Source organism: Mustela lutreola, chromosome 3 (genome assembly GCF_030435805.1).
Source record: "Mustela lutreola isolate mMusLut2 chromosome 3, mMusLut2.pri, whole genome shotgun sequence".
In the NCBI taxonomy this organism is placed as follows: domain Eukaryota; kingdom Metazoa; phylum Chordata; class Mammalia; order Carnivora; family Mustelidae; genus Mustela; species Mustela lutreola.
Window position 1 is genome coordinate 170,870,787 of NC_081292.1, and position 15,667 is coordinate 170,886,453.

General features: G+C 48.4%; 1 protein-coding gene across 2 annotated transcripts in view; it reads left to right on the top strand.

Annotated features, from left to right (window-relative positions):
• The window catches only part of NGEF (neuronal guanine nucleotide exchange factor), a 100,085-nt gene that overhangs the window by 21,221 nt on the left and 63,197 nt on the right, over positions 1-15,667 (top strand). Inside the window, exons 2-3 of one of the 2 annotated variants that reach the window (XM_059167692.1) lie at positions 7,471-7,804; positions 10,951-11,065. In XM_059167692.1, the coding sequence (XP_059023675.1) occupies positions 7,537-7,804; positions 10,951-11,065 (383 nt within the window). In that variant the 5' untranslated portion in view covers positions 7,471-7,536. Of the gene's footprint in view, positions 1-7,470; positions 7,805-10,950; positions 11,066-15,667 lie in introns of those variants that run through there. The other variant, XM_059167693.1, reaches the window with a different exon arrangement.

Below are 15,667 nucleotides of genomic sequence, written 5' to 3' on the forward strand. Positions count from 1 at the left end.
CCTCTCAGAGAGAACACCCGACGTACATCACGCGGCACTAAACAGAAGTGCTTATCTCTTTTCAAAGCAGTGTTCTCATTTTCTTCTGGTATATACCCAGTCACGGAATTACTGGACCAGAGGGTAGTTCTAGTTTCCATTTTTTAAGGACCCTCCATTGTGTTCTCCACAGGGGCTGCCCCAGTGCGTATTCCCACCAGCGGGGCACAAGGGTGCCTTTTCCTCCACGTTGTCGCCAATGCTTGTTTCTCGCCTTTCTGACAGGTGTGAGGGGATATCACACCATGGTTTTGATTTGCATTTCCCTGATGATAAGCCATGTTGAGCATCTTTTCTTGTGTCTGTTGGCCATCAAAATGTCTTCTTTGGAGAAATGTCTGTTTGTCTTCTGCCCATGCTAATCAGATTATTTCCTTTTTTTGCTGTTGAGCTGTGTCTAAGTTCTTTATGTATTTTGGATACTAACCCTTTTTCAGGAATATCATTTGCAAATATCTTCTCTTATTCAGTAGATTGCCTTGTCCTTTTGTTGACATTTTACTTTGCTATGCAAAAGCTTTTTATTTTGGTGTAGTCCCAATTGTTTATTTTTTCTTTTATTTCCCTTGCCTCAGGAGACAAATCTAGAAAAATGTTCCTATGGCCAATATCAAAGAAATTACTGCCTATGTTTTCTTCTAGGAGTTTTAGGATTTCAGGTCTCATAGTTAGATCCTTAATCCATTTTGAGTTTATTTTTGTGTACTGTGAAAGGAAGTGGTCCAGTTTCATTCTTTTGCACATAGCTGTCCAGTTTTCCCAGCACCATTGGTTGAAGAGATTGTCTTTTCCCCATGTCTATTCTTGCCTCCTTTGTCGAGGATTAATTGCCATAAAAGCATGGGGTTGGGGGCGCCTGGGTGGCTCAGTGGGTTAAAGCCTCTGCCTTCAGCTCAGGTCATGATCCCAGGGTCCTGGGATCGAGCCCCGCATGGGGCTCACTGCTCAGCAGGGAGCCTGCTTCTCTCTCTCTCTGCCTGCTTGTGATCTCTGTCTGTCAAATAAATAAGTAAAATCTTTTTTTTTTTTTTTTTAAAGCATGGGTTTGTTTCTGGAATCTCTATTCTGTTTCATTGGTCTATGTGTCTGTTTTTGTGCCGGTACCAGACTGTTTTGGTTTCCTCCTCAGTGATTTCTATCTCCCTCCCCCCTCAGTTACTTCTATCCCTGTTACTTCTACCTCTCCCTGTCAGTTGCTTCTACCCCTCCCCCTTTGTTGTTTCTGTCCCCCCTCAGTTGCTTTTCTCCCCCTCCCCCCTCAGTCACTTCTATCCCCCCCTCAGTTACTTCTGCCCCTTTCCCTCTAGCCCCCTCCCCCCTCAGTTGCTTCTATGCCCTCCCCCTCAGTTACTTTTATACAGTTATATTTCCTATTCAGCCATGGTCTGGGTTCCACAAGGACCACAGTCCCCTCCCTTCCCCCAGGGAACTCCCACTCGGAGCCACATCGTAGAGCTAGGGCTGCCCCTCGTGGCCACGAGGCACCAGGGCTTCACCATGTGCCAAGCCAGCTGGCACCTGCGCCTTGCCCTGAATTCTCCTTCTCCTGCCACCTTTCTGATCCCGCCCTTCATATCACTCACGCCCCAATTTCTGAATTTCTACTTTAAAACATGCTAGGATACTTCTCTCCCATTCAGCTGTCCCGTTCCTTTCCTCTCCTTTGTCCTTTGTTCCCACTGAGAACGCGAAAATGTTCAGGGCAGGGCCACAGCTGTCTTCCTTGTGTTCATCTGCTTTTTCTACATTTTCTCCGGGGAGCACGGGGCCTCAGACCATGCCGACCACACAGCATCTTCTAGGGCAGCTTCACAAGGTTCTTCCCTTGCTGGGGCTTTTCTGCCAAACCATAAACTTCCTCGTTTTTCCCTCTACAACCTAAAACCTTCCTCCCCAGGTTTCCCACTTTGCGGGGGTGGGGGTGGGACTTGGGGAGCATTTATTGATCAAGGCAAATACCGCCAGGTACCTGGGAGTCTAAGGGACCGGTTACAGGACCTGGAATGACAGCTGAAATGATGCAGGTGACCTGGGATAGGCCAGGCCTGCCTCCCTCCTCGGGGCTGCCCCTTCTCACAGAGGGCCACCTGCGCCCTGTGACAGCGTCTAAGCCCTTCCTGTCATCAGGTCACAGCTAAGGCTCCTTCATTGTTCCCTTGAGGCCACATTCCCCTGCCCCCTGTCTGGACAGCTGACGCGCCCCGCGGCCACCAGTGTGCTGGGCTCCTCCCCGAACACAAGGTGGAGACTTCAGTGTGGTCCTGTGGCAAATCCTCCCCAAGGGCTCCTGTCTGAAGTCACTAGGGCCTTCCGCTGGATAACCCATGCTCTGCCCCCACCTCTGGGCAGTGACTTTGAACTTCCCTCTGGGAGGTTCTGACTGACCAAGGAGAGAAGCTTCCCCGCCCAGGGCTCCCCGTGATCTGCTGCTCACCCCAACCCTTCCCTGCACATACCTTCCACTGTCCTCCCTCTCCACCATTTGCCTCTCTGCTCTGCAGTGCTGGTTTCCTCCTGCGGCCCCTATTAGCTGTGTAAAGGCCAGGCCTGGTCTTATAGGCTGTCCCGGTGCCCCCAGGGGTCTGCTTCAGAGCAGGTGCCCAGATGGCTCACATAGATTCACTACATGCCCTGGAAGATTCTTCCCTCTAGCACTTGTTTCAGCCCCCCTTGCCTGTCTCCTGACACCCCCTCCTCCCGCCTGCCCCAGCTCTGCTCTCCATCATGACTGTCTCGGACCAGCAGCGGACATGACCCACCCTGGCCAAAACAAGGGGCAGCCTGGGGCTGAGGTCCCTGGAGGCTCCTGTTCCCACAACTGCTAAAGGTGCTGTGGTCCTTCTCCGCAAGGCTCTTGCTCGAGGCTAGTCCACAGACTCACAGGGTTGGCATCCCTGGCCTCGCCCTGGATGTCTCAAGTCAGAATCTGTCTTCACAAGAGCCCCAGGTGACTCCTCACACACACATCTGAAAAGCCCTGGTGTAGGGGATACACCTCCCCATGTCCACCCCACCATCAGCCCCCCCGCCCCAGCAGCTGGCTTGAGTCGCCGCAGCTGGGCTTGCAGCCAGCTCTCCTCTCCCCTCCCCACCAGCTTCTCCCATGTGCCCTGACCTCCCAGGCCGCTGACTCATGCAGGGAGGTCCCCTGGGCCTCAGCCAAAAGCCAGGAGCTTTAATAGTCACTCTTGTCTCATAGGCCTGAAGCCACACAGCTAGCACAGAGAACAGCCTAGATCCACTCCCCCCCGACTCCTGCCTCTGATTCATCCTTGCCAGCCTTCAACCAATCTTTACAATGACATCTTTCAACCGCATCACAGGGATTTCAGGTTTTCCCCAACAAATGCAACAGGTAGGGTGTGAGCCTCACCAAACCACGGACCAGCTGTGTGATCCCAGGCAAGCTGCCAGGGCTCTCTGACTTGCAGCTTCTTTATCTAGAAAATAGTGGTGATTATCACATGGACCTCAGGGAACCATGCATCCATTCGTCCATTGTTCCAAACAGCCAGTGGCCTTCGTGTGCCCAGCACCAGAGAGAGCTCCAAACAAGAGACCCAGTCCTGCCCTTCAGAAGCTTCTGGAGGGAGAACTGGGGGCAGACGTGGCAGAGATGTGTCCGCTGCACCCACAGGGGCCAGGCATGGAGAGCACCCTGGCGGTGCTCACTGAGTGAGTGGACGGATGGCGTGCAAACACAGCTTCCAACCGCACACGTGCCCCGTGCCTTTCCACTCCAAGCCATGTGGAATGGAAACACGTGGGCTTCACGCTACTGAAGAGTTTAAGAAAAACATGAGAAGATGGGAGGAGGGCTGCCGGGCTCTCCAACAGTTAATGGATTTAGAAGAATTCAAGTGATTATAAAATATTTCAGATGTAGAGCACAGTTGCCTGAAATAGGCAATAATTGAGGTGGAATTAGAGTTGCTGTTCTGAGAGTTTCGCAAATTGTGTGTGTGTGCGTGCTGTCTTAAAGTTGGAATGCATTTTCTCAGGGTTTCAGAGAACCTTCGTGTAAAGAAAATGATAGGGATGGTTTGAGAGCAACCTCGGGGCTCTCATCAGGCCACGAGGTTCCCTCTGAGGGTCTCTTCCCACTGCCCTAGATCTCAGATTTTGAGAGCTAGCTAAGCATTCCATGAACACCCACCTACTGCCATGTTTTCTGCATGAGACACTGAGGCCCATACTCGCCCAGCGTGAGTAGGTGATTACAGGTAGCAGAAAGTGGATATTCAAACCCAAGTCCCCTGCCTCCCAGCCGAATGCCCTTCACCATATATCACACAGGCTTCCATGATCTCACAACAATGTGCAGTCAACGCTGGCGATCAGCACTCACCCAGGCGGGCTGAATGTCAAGTGGATCCCGCCAACCAAAGGGAACCAGACGTTGTGTCAGCCCATCTGTAGGACGGCCCAGAAAAGGCAAACAAGGAACGTGTATAGAGTGATAGTCAGCAGATGGTGCGGGAGGGGCTGACGACAGCGGGGCACAGGGAACTTCTGGGGTGTTGGAGTGGCCTATATGTTGATTAGGGTGGTGGTTACGTCAAACTGCATTCACCAAAACTCAGAACCACACGGCAACAAGAGCAAATTGCATTATATGTAAATTGTACCTCAATTTTTAAAAAAGCAACCTAAAATAATCCTAAACCTAAAATAATAAGGTGATAATAATAATCACCTTCAATGCCAAAACCCAGTCTGTGTTCAGGGCTTCGGTCAAAGATGTCCAGGAGCACACACTCCTCCTGGGAGGTGCTTCAACTGTACGTCCTCCAATCAGCCTGTTCCAACCCGGAGAAGACTGCCTGACAGGCAATGACAGGCAATGGCCTGACTGTCACTCTGGCCTGTGGCGGGGATGGCCCCTCCCCGCTCAGCCCCAAACCACCGTGTGTCGCTGATCCTGTCATTCCGCTTGCACATCTTCCCTGCCTCAGCCCCTACCAGCCACACCTGAGTGATACCTGCCCTCCGGTCTTGGGGGCCCCAGCCCAGTGGCCCTCCCAGAGCTTCTGGGATCCTGCCACCTCCTCACTCACCATCATCAAGGATGCGGCTGGGACTCTCTGACCCAGTTCACAGACCTCCGAAGACTGGTCCCAACACACAATTAACTCCTGACTTCCCTGCCTCACCCTGCACCCACGGGACCTCTGCCCACCTGTCCTCTGCCCCCAGATCAAAGGTATACCCTTCGAAGGCACAAAAGCAAGTGAAACAGGAGAGAAAGGGATGTTGGTAGGTAGGTAGTCATTGGTTCTTAAAATCAAGACTCTGTCTGCTGTCAGTGACAGGGAAGTCACTGCCTCTCAGAGCAGCTGCTCTGCCTTTGGCCAGCTCTGAACCCCAAAGCTGAAATCTATCCTTGCCTATGGTCTTAATCCACCCCCTCCATGCCCCAGGCCCCAGAGAGCAGATTTATGATGACCTTGACCTTGGCCCTCCTGGGTCTTCCCTCCCCGTTCCCAACCAGAGTGCAGGGCAGAAGGTCCCCCCTCCATCTGGCCGGGATAGAAACCTTTCATTCTCTCTCTGGTTCTCATCCCCTTGCTGACTGGGATTCAATTTGGTATGAATGGAAACGGCCCCTCCTGCCTGCAAGCTGTGCATTTCTTGCCACGTTTATGAACTTTGCCCTGCCAGGTAGTCCTGTGAGGGATTCCCCTCAAATGTGACCTCTTGGCCTCTATGTGGTCTTTCTTGGCCTCCTGAAATCACAGCTTTACTCTCTGAAGCAAAGCATTAGCTAGGAGGACAGGGCCTCTCCAGTAGATCCCACAGGGCACACCCCAGCATTTATGGACCAGGACATGGATGCTGGGACTACCAGGGTTTGCTGGGGTCCCAGAGCTGGCCATGGTGCTGAAGGAGCTCCTCAGCTCCTCACAAACTGGACCCTGCTGCCCCAGGGCAGGCCCTTGTCTTATTGCTCCCTAACCTCTAATACTTTAACACTTGTTTTTGCTTGGCTGATTATTTATAGGCAGGGTCATCAATGGACTACCACCAGACCTGCAGGCAGGTAGGAAAGGAGGCAACACCCCAGAATAAACTTTCTGTTTCTGTGTCATTAGGTAGCTAGTTCCAGGAACCAGAGCAGTCCTCAGTCCTCAAATCTCCCTGACCAGAAAGTCCAAATTCCTGACTTAGGTAAACAAAGATAACTCTGCCTGGAGCAAGGGAAGCCACCCTTCCTGAATGTTCTAAGGTCACCTGCCCAACTGCCCTGAAATGTTTTTGGACGGGGGTGAGGGTAAGAAGAGAGAGTTGGGAACTCACCCATGAGAACTTGAGGGCAGCACCTGGGGTCGCTAGGGCACCTGCTTGTAAGCAGAGGGGTGCGGCGGGATGGGGGAGGGGTGCCTCAAGTCCAGCACCATCCTTCACATTTTTTTTTACAGAAGAAAACAGAACCAGATAAGAAAATCTTCCCTAAGTCTCTAAACTCTTTGAAAGCATAATGGAAGTTCTGCAGCTGTAAGCAAGAAAGATATATTCACATAGATACAACCTCTGCATACACTGTATATACCCCTTACATAGAGTCCATGGGAGCCCAGGTTCTGAACCCTCAGATGGATGGGAAGCCACAGAGAGCCTAGCATGGCTCTCCAGTCTAGCACGCCATCTCACCCAGCTTACACTCTACTCAAGGGTCCATCCTGTCCTTCACCACTCCAAAAGCCCCTACACTGGAAGGCTCTTGTTGGGAAGGAAATGGGGTTTGCCTGGACAGTGCTGGTATAAATTGATTACACCCCTTTTCCTGGGTTCCGATGCTATCCACTATGGTCACCCCAGAGGGAGGCAACCATTCTGCTACCCCAGCTGGTGGGGTGGGGAAGGGCTCGTTCCCACAGCTTCTGTAAAAAATCACCCTATCAGAAAGGCCACAAATCTACCAACTCAACCTAGCCACCAGTAGGTGGTGAGAGGTATGTCCCCAGAGGATTCAAGTCTTCCCACTTCTGAATTGACTGTTGTATGACCGTCTCTCGCTGCTAGCGTCTTTGAGTCTCCCCAAGACTTTACTTTTGGGTATGTCTGTACATCTTCCCTTTCCTTACTTTGGTTTCCCGGCATTCTCCTCACTGTTTTTGCTACTCCTTCTCTTGAATGACTCAGAAGATGTTTACTTGAAAGCTAGTTATACAAGCCGCTTTAAGCATTTTCCCCAAAAGTGCGTCCTATGAATAGAATAAACAAACTTCAATTATAAAATGATACATGAATGCATCCAAATTGCAGTGGTTAAACTGTAATTTCCATTGAGAAAGATGCGGTCGCCCAGATGTGCAGACTCTTCCAAATATCATTAGATCTCAATAGGAGTGGAAGACCAGACTCTGAATAGCACATTTAGCCTGATGACCCTAACAGAAAATTGTTCTCTTTCTATTCCAAATCACTCAGGCTCGTGAAGCTGGAGAGGTTACCCATCTCCAGTCGCTCTGCTGAGAAACAACTGGACCAATTTCCATGGAGACCAGGGGATCTGAAGGTTCGGAAAAGCCCTGGAAGGAATTGGTGAGCGGTTCCCAGGAGACTGACAATGGGTGGGACAAGGGGAGACCTGAGTTACTCTCAGAAGATGAGAAAACATGCCATGCCAACCAAGGGACTAGAGACAGAGAACCTGGCCGCTACCTCCCAATTCAAAGAAACTCCACCTTCAACCGCACCGTGAAACACAAAAGCAAAGGCCAAGCCAGAGACGCTCCAGAACAAAATACCCCCCACCAGGCAGGTGAGTACCAGGGACAGCTGGCACCGCTCTCCCCTGCTAGCCAGGTGGAGTCATCAGGACTGAAGGGGCCCAACTAAATAAGAGTAAAAGGCCTTGAAGACTATCAAGGACAGGTCTAGCAAAAGAAACACTTTGAAGCTGTTATCTAAAGGATTCAATTCCCACAATATGATGACATGGGCACTTCAGGAGAAAGTGTCGACCCAAACTGTACAGTAAGACTGGCTTCTATTTAAAAGAAACATCTTGTTCCAGGACTCAACAAAACACCCCCAGACGTCCATGCCTTCTAGCAGGGAGGCTTGGAGCTGTCCACATTTGGGGATATCTGGGAACATGAGTTTCCTGAGTGCCGAGGTCCTATCTTTGTTCTCTCTCATGGTTGCTGGGATGGGCCGAGTTTCTGCTGCACTGGAAGTATCTGAGATAAATACCTTGGCAATAAGAGCTTTGCAGTTGGGTCCCTTAATCTTTTCAGTGAGTCCCTAGCACATCTTATCTGCTTAAAGTATATTCCTTGAGCAGAATATGGTTCAGAAACTTTTACAAATGGTGGGGGGCTGTCAGAGCTACAAATTCCTTTCTTTGTGACTTGCCCACATGCCTGAGTGGGTAGCACGTTGGGGGTGTGGACTAGGTGCTAGTTTCTTAGTGCCTGGGGTATGGCACCTGCCACGAGATGGTCTGTAATCCTCCATTTGCTGGATGTGGCATGAACCCATGAACTCATTCAAGACATCCACTGAACTCTGTATCGGGGAGCCTTTTGCCACATAGGAAATCACCCTCAATATATAAAGAAAAAACTATAATATTTATTATTTCTTGTGATTCTGGGGGTTGATCGGGTGGTTTTTCTGTCTGGACTGCTTTGTCTCACCTCTGCAGTCCTCTGGTGGCTCATGTGGGCTTGGAAGGTCAAGGAAGTCTCGCTGCGCTCGCTGGGAGCTAGTGAGCTGGTTGATCAAGGTGGGTTAGTCTCTGCTCAACCTCCAGCAGGCTGACTCAGACTTGTTCCCAATGCAGCAGGGATCCCAGAGGTCAAGACTCCTCCTGCTTGATGGGAGAGGTGGCAATCCTTGGTTGTTTACTATCTACAAACACACAAAATTACGCATCAAGGACCGAATTAAGAGCAAGAGAAATACGATGGAAATGCTATACTTGTGGAAGCTGGGGGAATGTCTGTCATACGACCCTCTCAACTTTGGGGATGTTCGAAAATCTTATGAAATGAAAAGTGAGAAACACAATCCTACACAAAGAAAGTTGAGTCTCCGCCCTTGAGGGATCCAGCAATATTGTAATGATGTCATCGACAGCCAGCAATGCCTTGAGGTTTATAGGAAAGATAAAGGCGAAGAACAAGACCCCTCAGGTGTGGTTGGGAAAGATTCCCCAAAGGAGATGAAGCTTTAGCGGCGTCTTGAGGGGGACATGGCCAGAGACAGAACAGGAGCTAACCTGGTATTCAGTGTTAGCTGAGCTCTTGGAGGTATTCAGTGTTATGGGTGTTCTTACCTTACCCATTTTACAGATTAAAAACAACAACAACTGAAACAAAGAGATTGAGTCACTTACCCTAAATCATATAGCTAGTGAGTGGCCTGGAGTTCAGATCCTTCTAGTCCAAAGCCTGTGCAGATGGAGAAGGAGGTTAGGGAGGCTCTTTCTAACAGAAATATAATGCAAACCGCATATGTTGTTTCAAATTTCCCAGCGGCCACGTTAACAAAAGTAAAAAGAAATAGGTAAAATTCACTCTAACAACATGTGTTATTGAACACAAAGCCTCCAAAATATGATTGTACTGTCATATAGTCAATAACTGATATAAAAAGTTCATCATGAGACATTTTGCAATTTTTTTTTTGCAGGATGTCTTTGAAAGCTGTGGAATATTTTTGTTGGAAATATTTGATCTGGATTTAGGATTCATAAAATGTGCAGTCAGAAAAGCAGATTTGCATGCCCAGACTGTTCCATATAGCCTTAAAAGTCTTCCGGTAACTAAACTGAGTACTGGTTTTTACATTTAAATTTAAATTAATGTAAGTTAAAAAGAAATGAAGAATTCACTTCCTGAGTCATATCAGCCGCATTTCAAGGGCAGACTAAGCCGCATGTGGCTAGCAGGGCCCTATCGAATCTCTCAGGGTTAAAGCATTACAAGAAGAAGGAAAAAGAAATATAGCTGCCCAGGGGTCAGGGGTTGGGGGTCTTTTTGAGCCTGAGAAAAGGCAGGTGTGGGACTAGTTGGAGATGAGCCTGGAGAGGGAAACTGAGTCAAGGGGGAAAGAGTGCTTGACTTCCCAAGCCAAGCCAAGAATGCCGACGCCGGTGTAGACTAGAACAAGGGTCACTTCACTTCTTGCCATCCTCAAAGATGCCATTGATGTCCAGACCATAAATACTTTCATCAGACTCAGAGTTTTATTTTTAAAGTGACTCCCTGTTTCACTTCCCTGGAGGTAACTCCCTCGACCACCCCAAGCTTCCTGCTCCAGAGTCCAAGGAGAAAACTCCCCCCCAGCTCTGTCCCTGAAGGGGCAGACAAGACAGATCAGCTGGCATCCGGCTTCCTTGGCCCACTCCCAAACAAAAGAAGATTTATGCTCTGACTTCTCTCTGCTAAAGGGCTGCCTTTTCAAAGTCACACTACAATGCGGACTGACTGGCATCCCAGGGGAGGGAGCTTGGCTCATTATTTAACAGCGTTTAGATCTCAGACATTGTCAATTTAGATGTTAAAATTTCGATAAATTGCAAATGATTTTAGTCCAGTAGGAACACTAACACTGGTAGTTCTGCTTTTATTGGCCTCTAACACATTGACCAGTTTTTTTTATCTAAGTTGCAATCTCATTTCTAATATTCTTCTCCCACTGTGTGTGTGTGTGTGTGTATAAGCAAGGGAAGTTTCTTACATGGTAATCATAATTTTTGTAGAGATGGCATCCCAGGTCACCAAATTCATGCAAGCCGTGGCAAATTCCCCTCGAGGGGGCATGACAGGAAAAGCACCCCTCTTCATTCCTCTCCCTTCCCCCCTGGGGGAACTTGCTGCTGTCCCTGTCACCAAGAGAACTACCTGAAAGCGGGGAGATGCACATTTTCTAACTCTCTGCCTTTCTTAAATGTCACAGATTCACTGGAAAATGGACAGTCTGTAAATGAGCCCCTGACCTTGAATTTCCCCCAGAGCAGAATGTCTTGGTGGAAAATCCCAATACAGCCACACCCAGGAGCCAAGAGAACAAGGTAAGAGAAAGCAAACGGACAGGAGGGGCGGTTCGCCACCAGAAGTGGCAGGGATCGCTGCGGCAAAGTTTTGACAGGGCTGCAAGCATGTCTCATGGTTCTTTAAAAAAAAAAAGTCACTTTTTGTTGCCCATGTTAAAAAAAAAAAAAAAAAAAAGCAAAACTCCACCATCTCCTTTCTAAAAAAAAGAAATAACAACCCATTGCTACTCTTTCATCACAAAACTAGGAAATTGTAGATATTACAGATTTCAAGAAGTAGAAAAGGAAAATCTCTATATTGCACCACCACCTGAAAGGTTTTAATGTAACCATTGCAAAGTTTTTTTTCCCTGTATGGTTTATGTCCATTTTCTCTTCATAAAATAGGATCTTACTATATATCCTGTCTTCAGACTTAATAGTATGCCACACAAACACTTCTGAATGTTACCAAATATTTTTCTACACAATTGTTCAATGGCTATAATATAATCTATATAGTATGATTGAATTATAATTCACTAATCATGCTACTGTTGTTGGACATTTGGGTATTATATCAGCTAGGACTAAATTTAGCTGCTTGTAACAAAAAAAACCAAATGACACAGCTTAACGAGACCGAGATCTATTTGGGTCTCGAGTGAAAAAAGCTTGGGGGGTTGCGACAGTAGCTCCTTCGTACCTCCCGGAACCCAGTCTCCTCCCACCCAGCTGTCAAGGTGATTGCCAGAGCTCCGGCCATCACGGCCACGGTTCAGGTAGTGTGAAGGAGGAAAGCAGAGGGGAGTGGGGGCACATACCAGTCTATTCTGTTCTCCTATTAAGGAGCTTCCTGAAGCCCACTCAATAACTGAGGCTTATATCTCATTGGCCCAAATTAACTGAGTCACGTGGCCACCTATACGTGCAAGAGAAACTAGGAAATGTAGGTCTCTTTCAAACCAGGTCTGTTTCCACCCCCTGGTGAATGGATGTCATACTAAGAAATAAAGGAGAATGGATATGGGGAGGCAACAGCAATCTCTGACCCAAGGAAGTTTCAATTTTTTGCTGGTTTGTAAGCCACACTATGAGGAAGTCTCGCTGTAGCAAAATCTGGACACCTGTCTCTCCCTATTTCCTTAAGTTCCTAGAAACTTCATACTTTCTACAAATCCCTGGATGGTTGCAGGAAAATAGCATTCCTGTATTTGTACGGGGAAAGTACGGGCTAGGCATCTCGTCCCAGACCCAGGTGACAGGCAGCCTGTTACTTCGTGATACTACTTTGACCATCGGCCATTAATTTTATATATTCATATATATAATTTTTATACATCTGATATACTTACATATAGAATTTAATAATTTAAATATGTAATATAATTTAATAATAAAATGAATTTATATATACAAATAAACAAGGCCCTCATTCACTTACATGGAGTTATATATTAAAGTCAGCTGCTTCCTGTCGCCTCTGTTCTGGCTTAAGAGCCAAAATCACCACTGTAAATATCTGCCCACCTATACTGGGAGCTCCAAGAGACAGTGCGTGAGAGGTCAACCTTAGCTCACCCCTCACGTCCAGGGATCAGCAGGAGTGACAGGACAAATATTTGACAAGCAGGACCCAACATTCTACTAAGGGTCCCAGAAAGGTAGAGGAAGGGCCCTGGGAGCAGGGAAAGGAAAAGGACCGAGGACAGTGGTCATCTCCCAACCAGTACACAAATGTTTCCATATAAAAAAGAGGGTAAGGAGGAGACTGGCCAACTGTGAGCTGCCCACTCCTTCCCAGGGGGGGATCCCCAGAAAGACAAAACCAGCAGGACATGGAACAGGTGTAGGGAGCTCATTGTAAGGAACCAGTTCACAATTGTGGCATCTTGGTGAGTGTAGAATCCTCTGGATGAGCTTGTGGCTGGACACTCCGGGAATTACTACATAATTCTGTTCTGCTCGGTGAGCTTACACTTTGCTCTAGCAAGGCCTTCAACTGTTTGGATGAGGCCCACCCACAGGATAAAGTGTATTCAAAGTCCTTCAATTAAATAGTCTCAAAAAACATCATCACAGAAACAGCTAAGATAATTTGACCACATGTCAAGGCATCATGGCCCAACCAAGTTGACATCTGAAATTAATGTCATATCTCCCATCTTTGCGGGGTCAAGAGATCCACTTGGAAATCTCTGAAATCTGGAGGATGCACAGACCAGAACCTGGCTTGCTCCTGGAAACAAATAGATATGAGCTGGCTGACAGCTTCATGGGAAGGGAGGGGTAAGGGCTGAGCCGGGGGTGAGGGGCAACCACATCAAAGGCAAGGCAGAGGCACATGTTCTCTTGGAGCCCAGTGTGGACCTCAAGGAAGGGAACTGGCTATGAGCCACCCAAGATGGCTTCCTGCTAGGGGCAGGTGGACCTTGGCAGAAAGAGGCTAAGAAACTTGGGGAGTCATAAAGTGGCTTGAGAGCTTTGCACATTCCACAGAACTCTGGTCAGAGAACCCCACAGGTGCCCCACTCTGGGGCCCAAACAGCTCAGGGGGCAGGAGATATGGAGCAGGGGGTAGGTAGAGGCTTCCCAGCTGTGGCAGGCCTGTGCTGGGAGAAGAGGGGTGCTGGTACTTTGCAGCAAGTTCAGGGAGCTTTTCGAAATACCTAGCAAAAGAGACTGTCTGCTTGTAACTAAGAGTCACCAGAAGAGTGCTGTGTGTGGTCTGCCTGAGATCCTGAGATCCACGCACAGCCCAGGCAGCTGGCATCAGCTACAGGCAGGTGCAGGTGGGGACAGGAGAGGATGGCTGGAGTCCCTTCCCGTCTGCACCCTCCCCAGGCCAGCCAGCCCTGGACTTAACTTTGGTCTTATGGCCTAGCAAGGACAGAGGTTCTAGAAAACTTCTTTAGGTCAATCTCAGGATCCCCATTGTGATCATTGTTTCTATTACATCTTCTGAACTGGATTTCCATGGCAGGGTAAGTCACAACATACCTGTTATGGACAAGTTTTCTAGAGAAAAAAAAACTTCCTCCCAATGGCCCATCAGGCTCCCAGGGCTTTGAGCTATTGCTTTTAAAGGTAAAAACCAAAATATTAATTTCTCTGGGGAACGCAGGAGCCACGGTACATCAGGGTGTGTTTGATGAGACACATCTGGGGTAGCATTAGTGTGTCCCATGCATGCGAAGCATCCATTCTCTCTCTTCCCTTGCTCACGCTTCATATCATTAGCACCTTGGCGTTCGGAGTCTCAGACCTCTATTTGTGTAAAGAAATGTAATCCCTGCTCTGGCCCCCGTCCTATGTCCCCACCTTTGGGGGCTGTGCCCCTCATTCAGAGGGCCGCGGTTGAGTCCTAGCATCTCTTGCTAAATTTCAGTCGTCACTTTCCCAGGGCCCGTAGCCCTCCACTTCTGTTGGAAATTCCTCTTTTGCTCTAAGCAGGGAAAATAATTCTGTCTGCTAGATTTGTGTGTGGAAAAGGCTCCATGATCCAAATGGAACAGAACAGAGACAGAGACAGAAAAAGAAAGGAAAGAACCCTCCACGGTACAAAGACTGAGAGCAGCTGAGAACGACGTAGAGTGTCCCTCTCGCGCAGGCCCCAAAGAACCTCTCCCTCTTTTTTTGTCATTGTCCCTATGGGCAGTTTTCATCAAGGTCATTTGAAAAGGACTTACTGAAGGAAATTTTACGTGACAACAAAATGTACACATTTGGGGCAGGACAAATGTATTAGTCAGCTCAGCGGCCATAACAAATACCACAGTCTGGGTGCTCCAGCAGCAGACCTTTCTTTTCTCCTCATTCTGGAAACTAGGCATTGGTGATCGGGACGTCAGCACGGTCAGGCACTGGGAGGGCTCCCTGCCTGGCTTGCAGACAGCCTCCTTCTCAGTCATCCTCAGATGGAGGGAGAAAGCAAGTACCCACCTCTTCCTCCTCCCAGAGGCCCGACCCTCCCAACCTCATCTAACTAAACCCATTCTCTTCTGAAGGTCCTACCAGCAAATACCATCATGTGGGGGTTGGGGCTCCAATATATTAATGGGGGGGCATAATTCTGTCCACAGCAATAAATATGTATCTCTATATACACCCACCTGGGCATGGTTACATAATAAAAATTTTAACTGAATAATTTTAAAGATCTAACCGGTTTTATTCATCCATTCATGAATTGGGTAGCACCCTGTCCAGCAGGTAGAGGGGAGCTCTGAAGGGAGACCCAAAATAAAGAGGTTTTCCAAGACAGCATAATATCATAAAGAGAAAAAAAAATGTTCATTTCAGAGGAGGTCACCTTATTTGGGGACACAAAGGTTTTAGTTGGTGGAGAACCTCATCTTCCATTAGGGGACCAAGAGGGTTCCTGTGACAGATCACCTTATCTGTGCTGATCCGAACATTTCTGACTGACTGGGTATAGTTTATTTTCCTGGGCTGTTGAAATGGTACTTAGGTGAGCTGTTAAGAACTGGTTTACTGGGACCCCTGGGTGGCTCAGTCGGTTAAGCCACTGCCTTCAGCTCAGGTCATGATCCCAGGATCCTGGGATCGAGTCCCATGTTGGGTTCCTTGCTCAACAGGGAGCCTGCTTCTCTCTCTGCCTTTGCCTACTTGTGCTTTCTC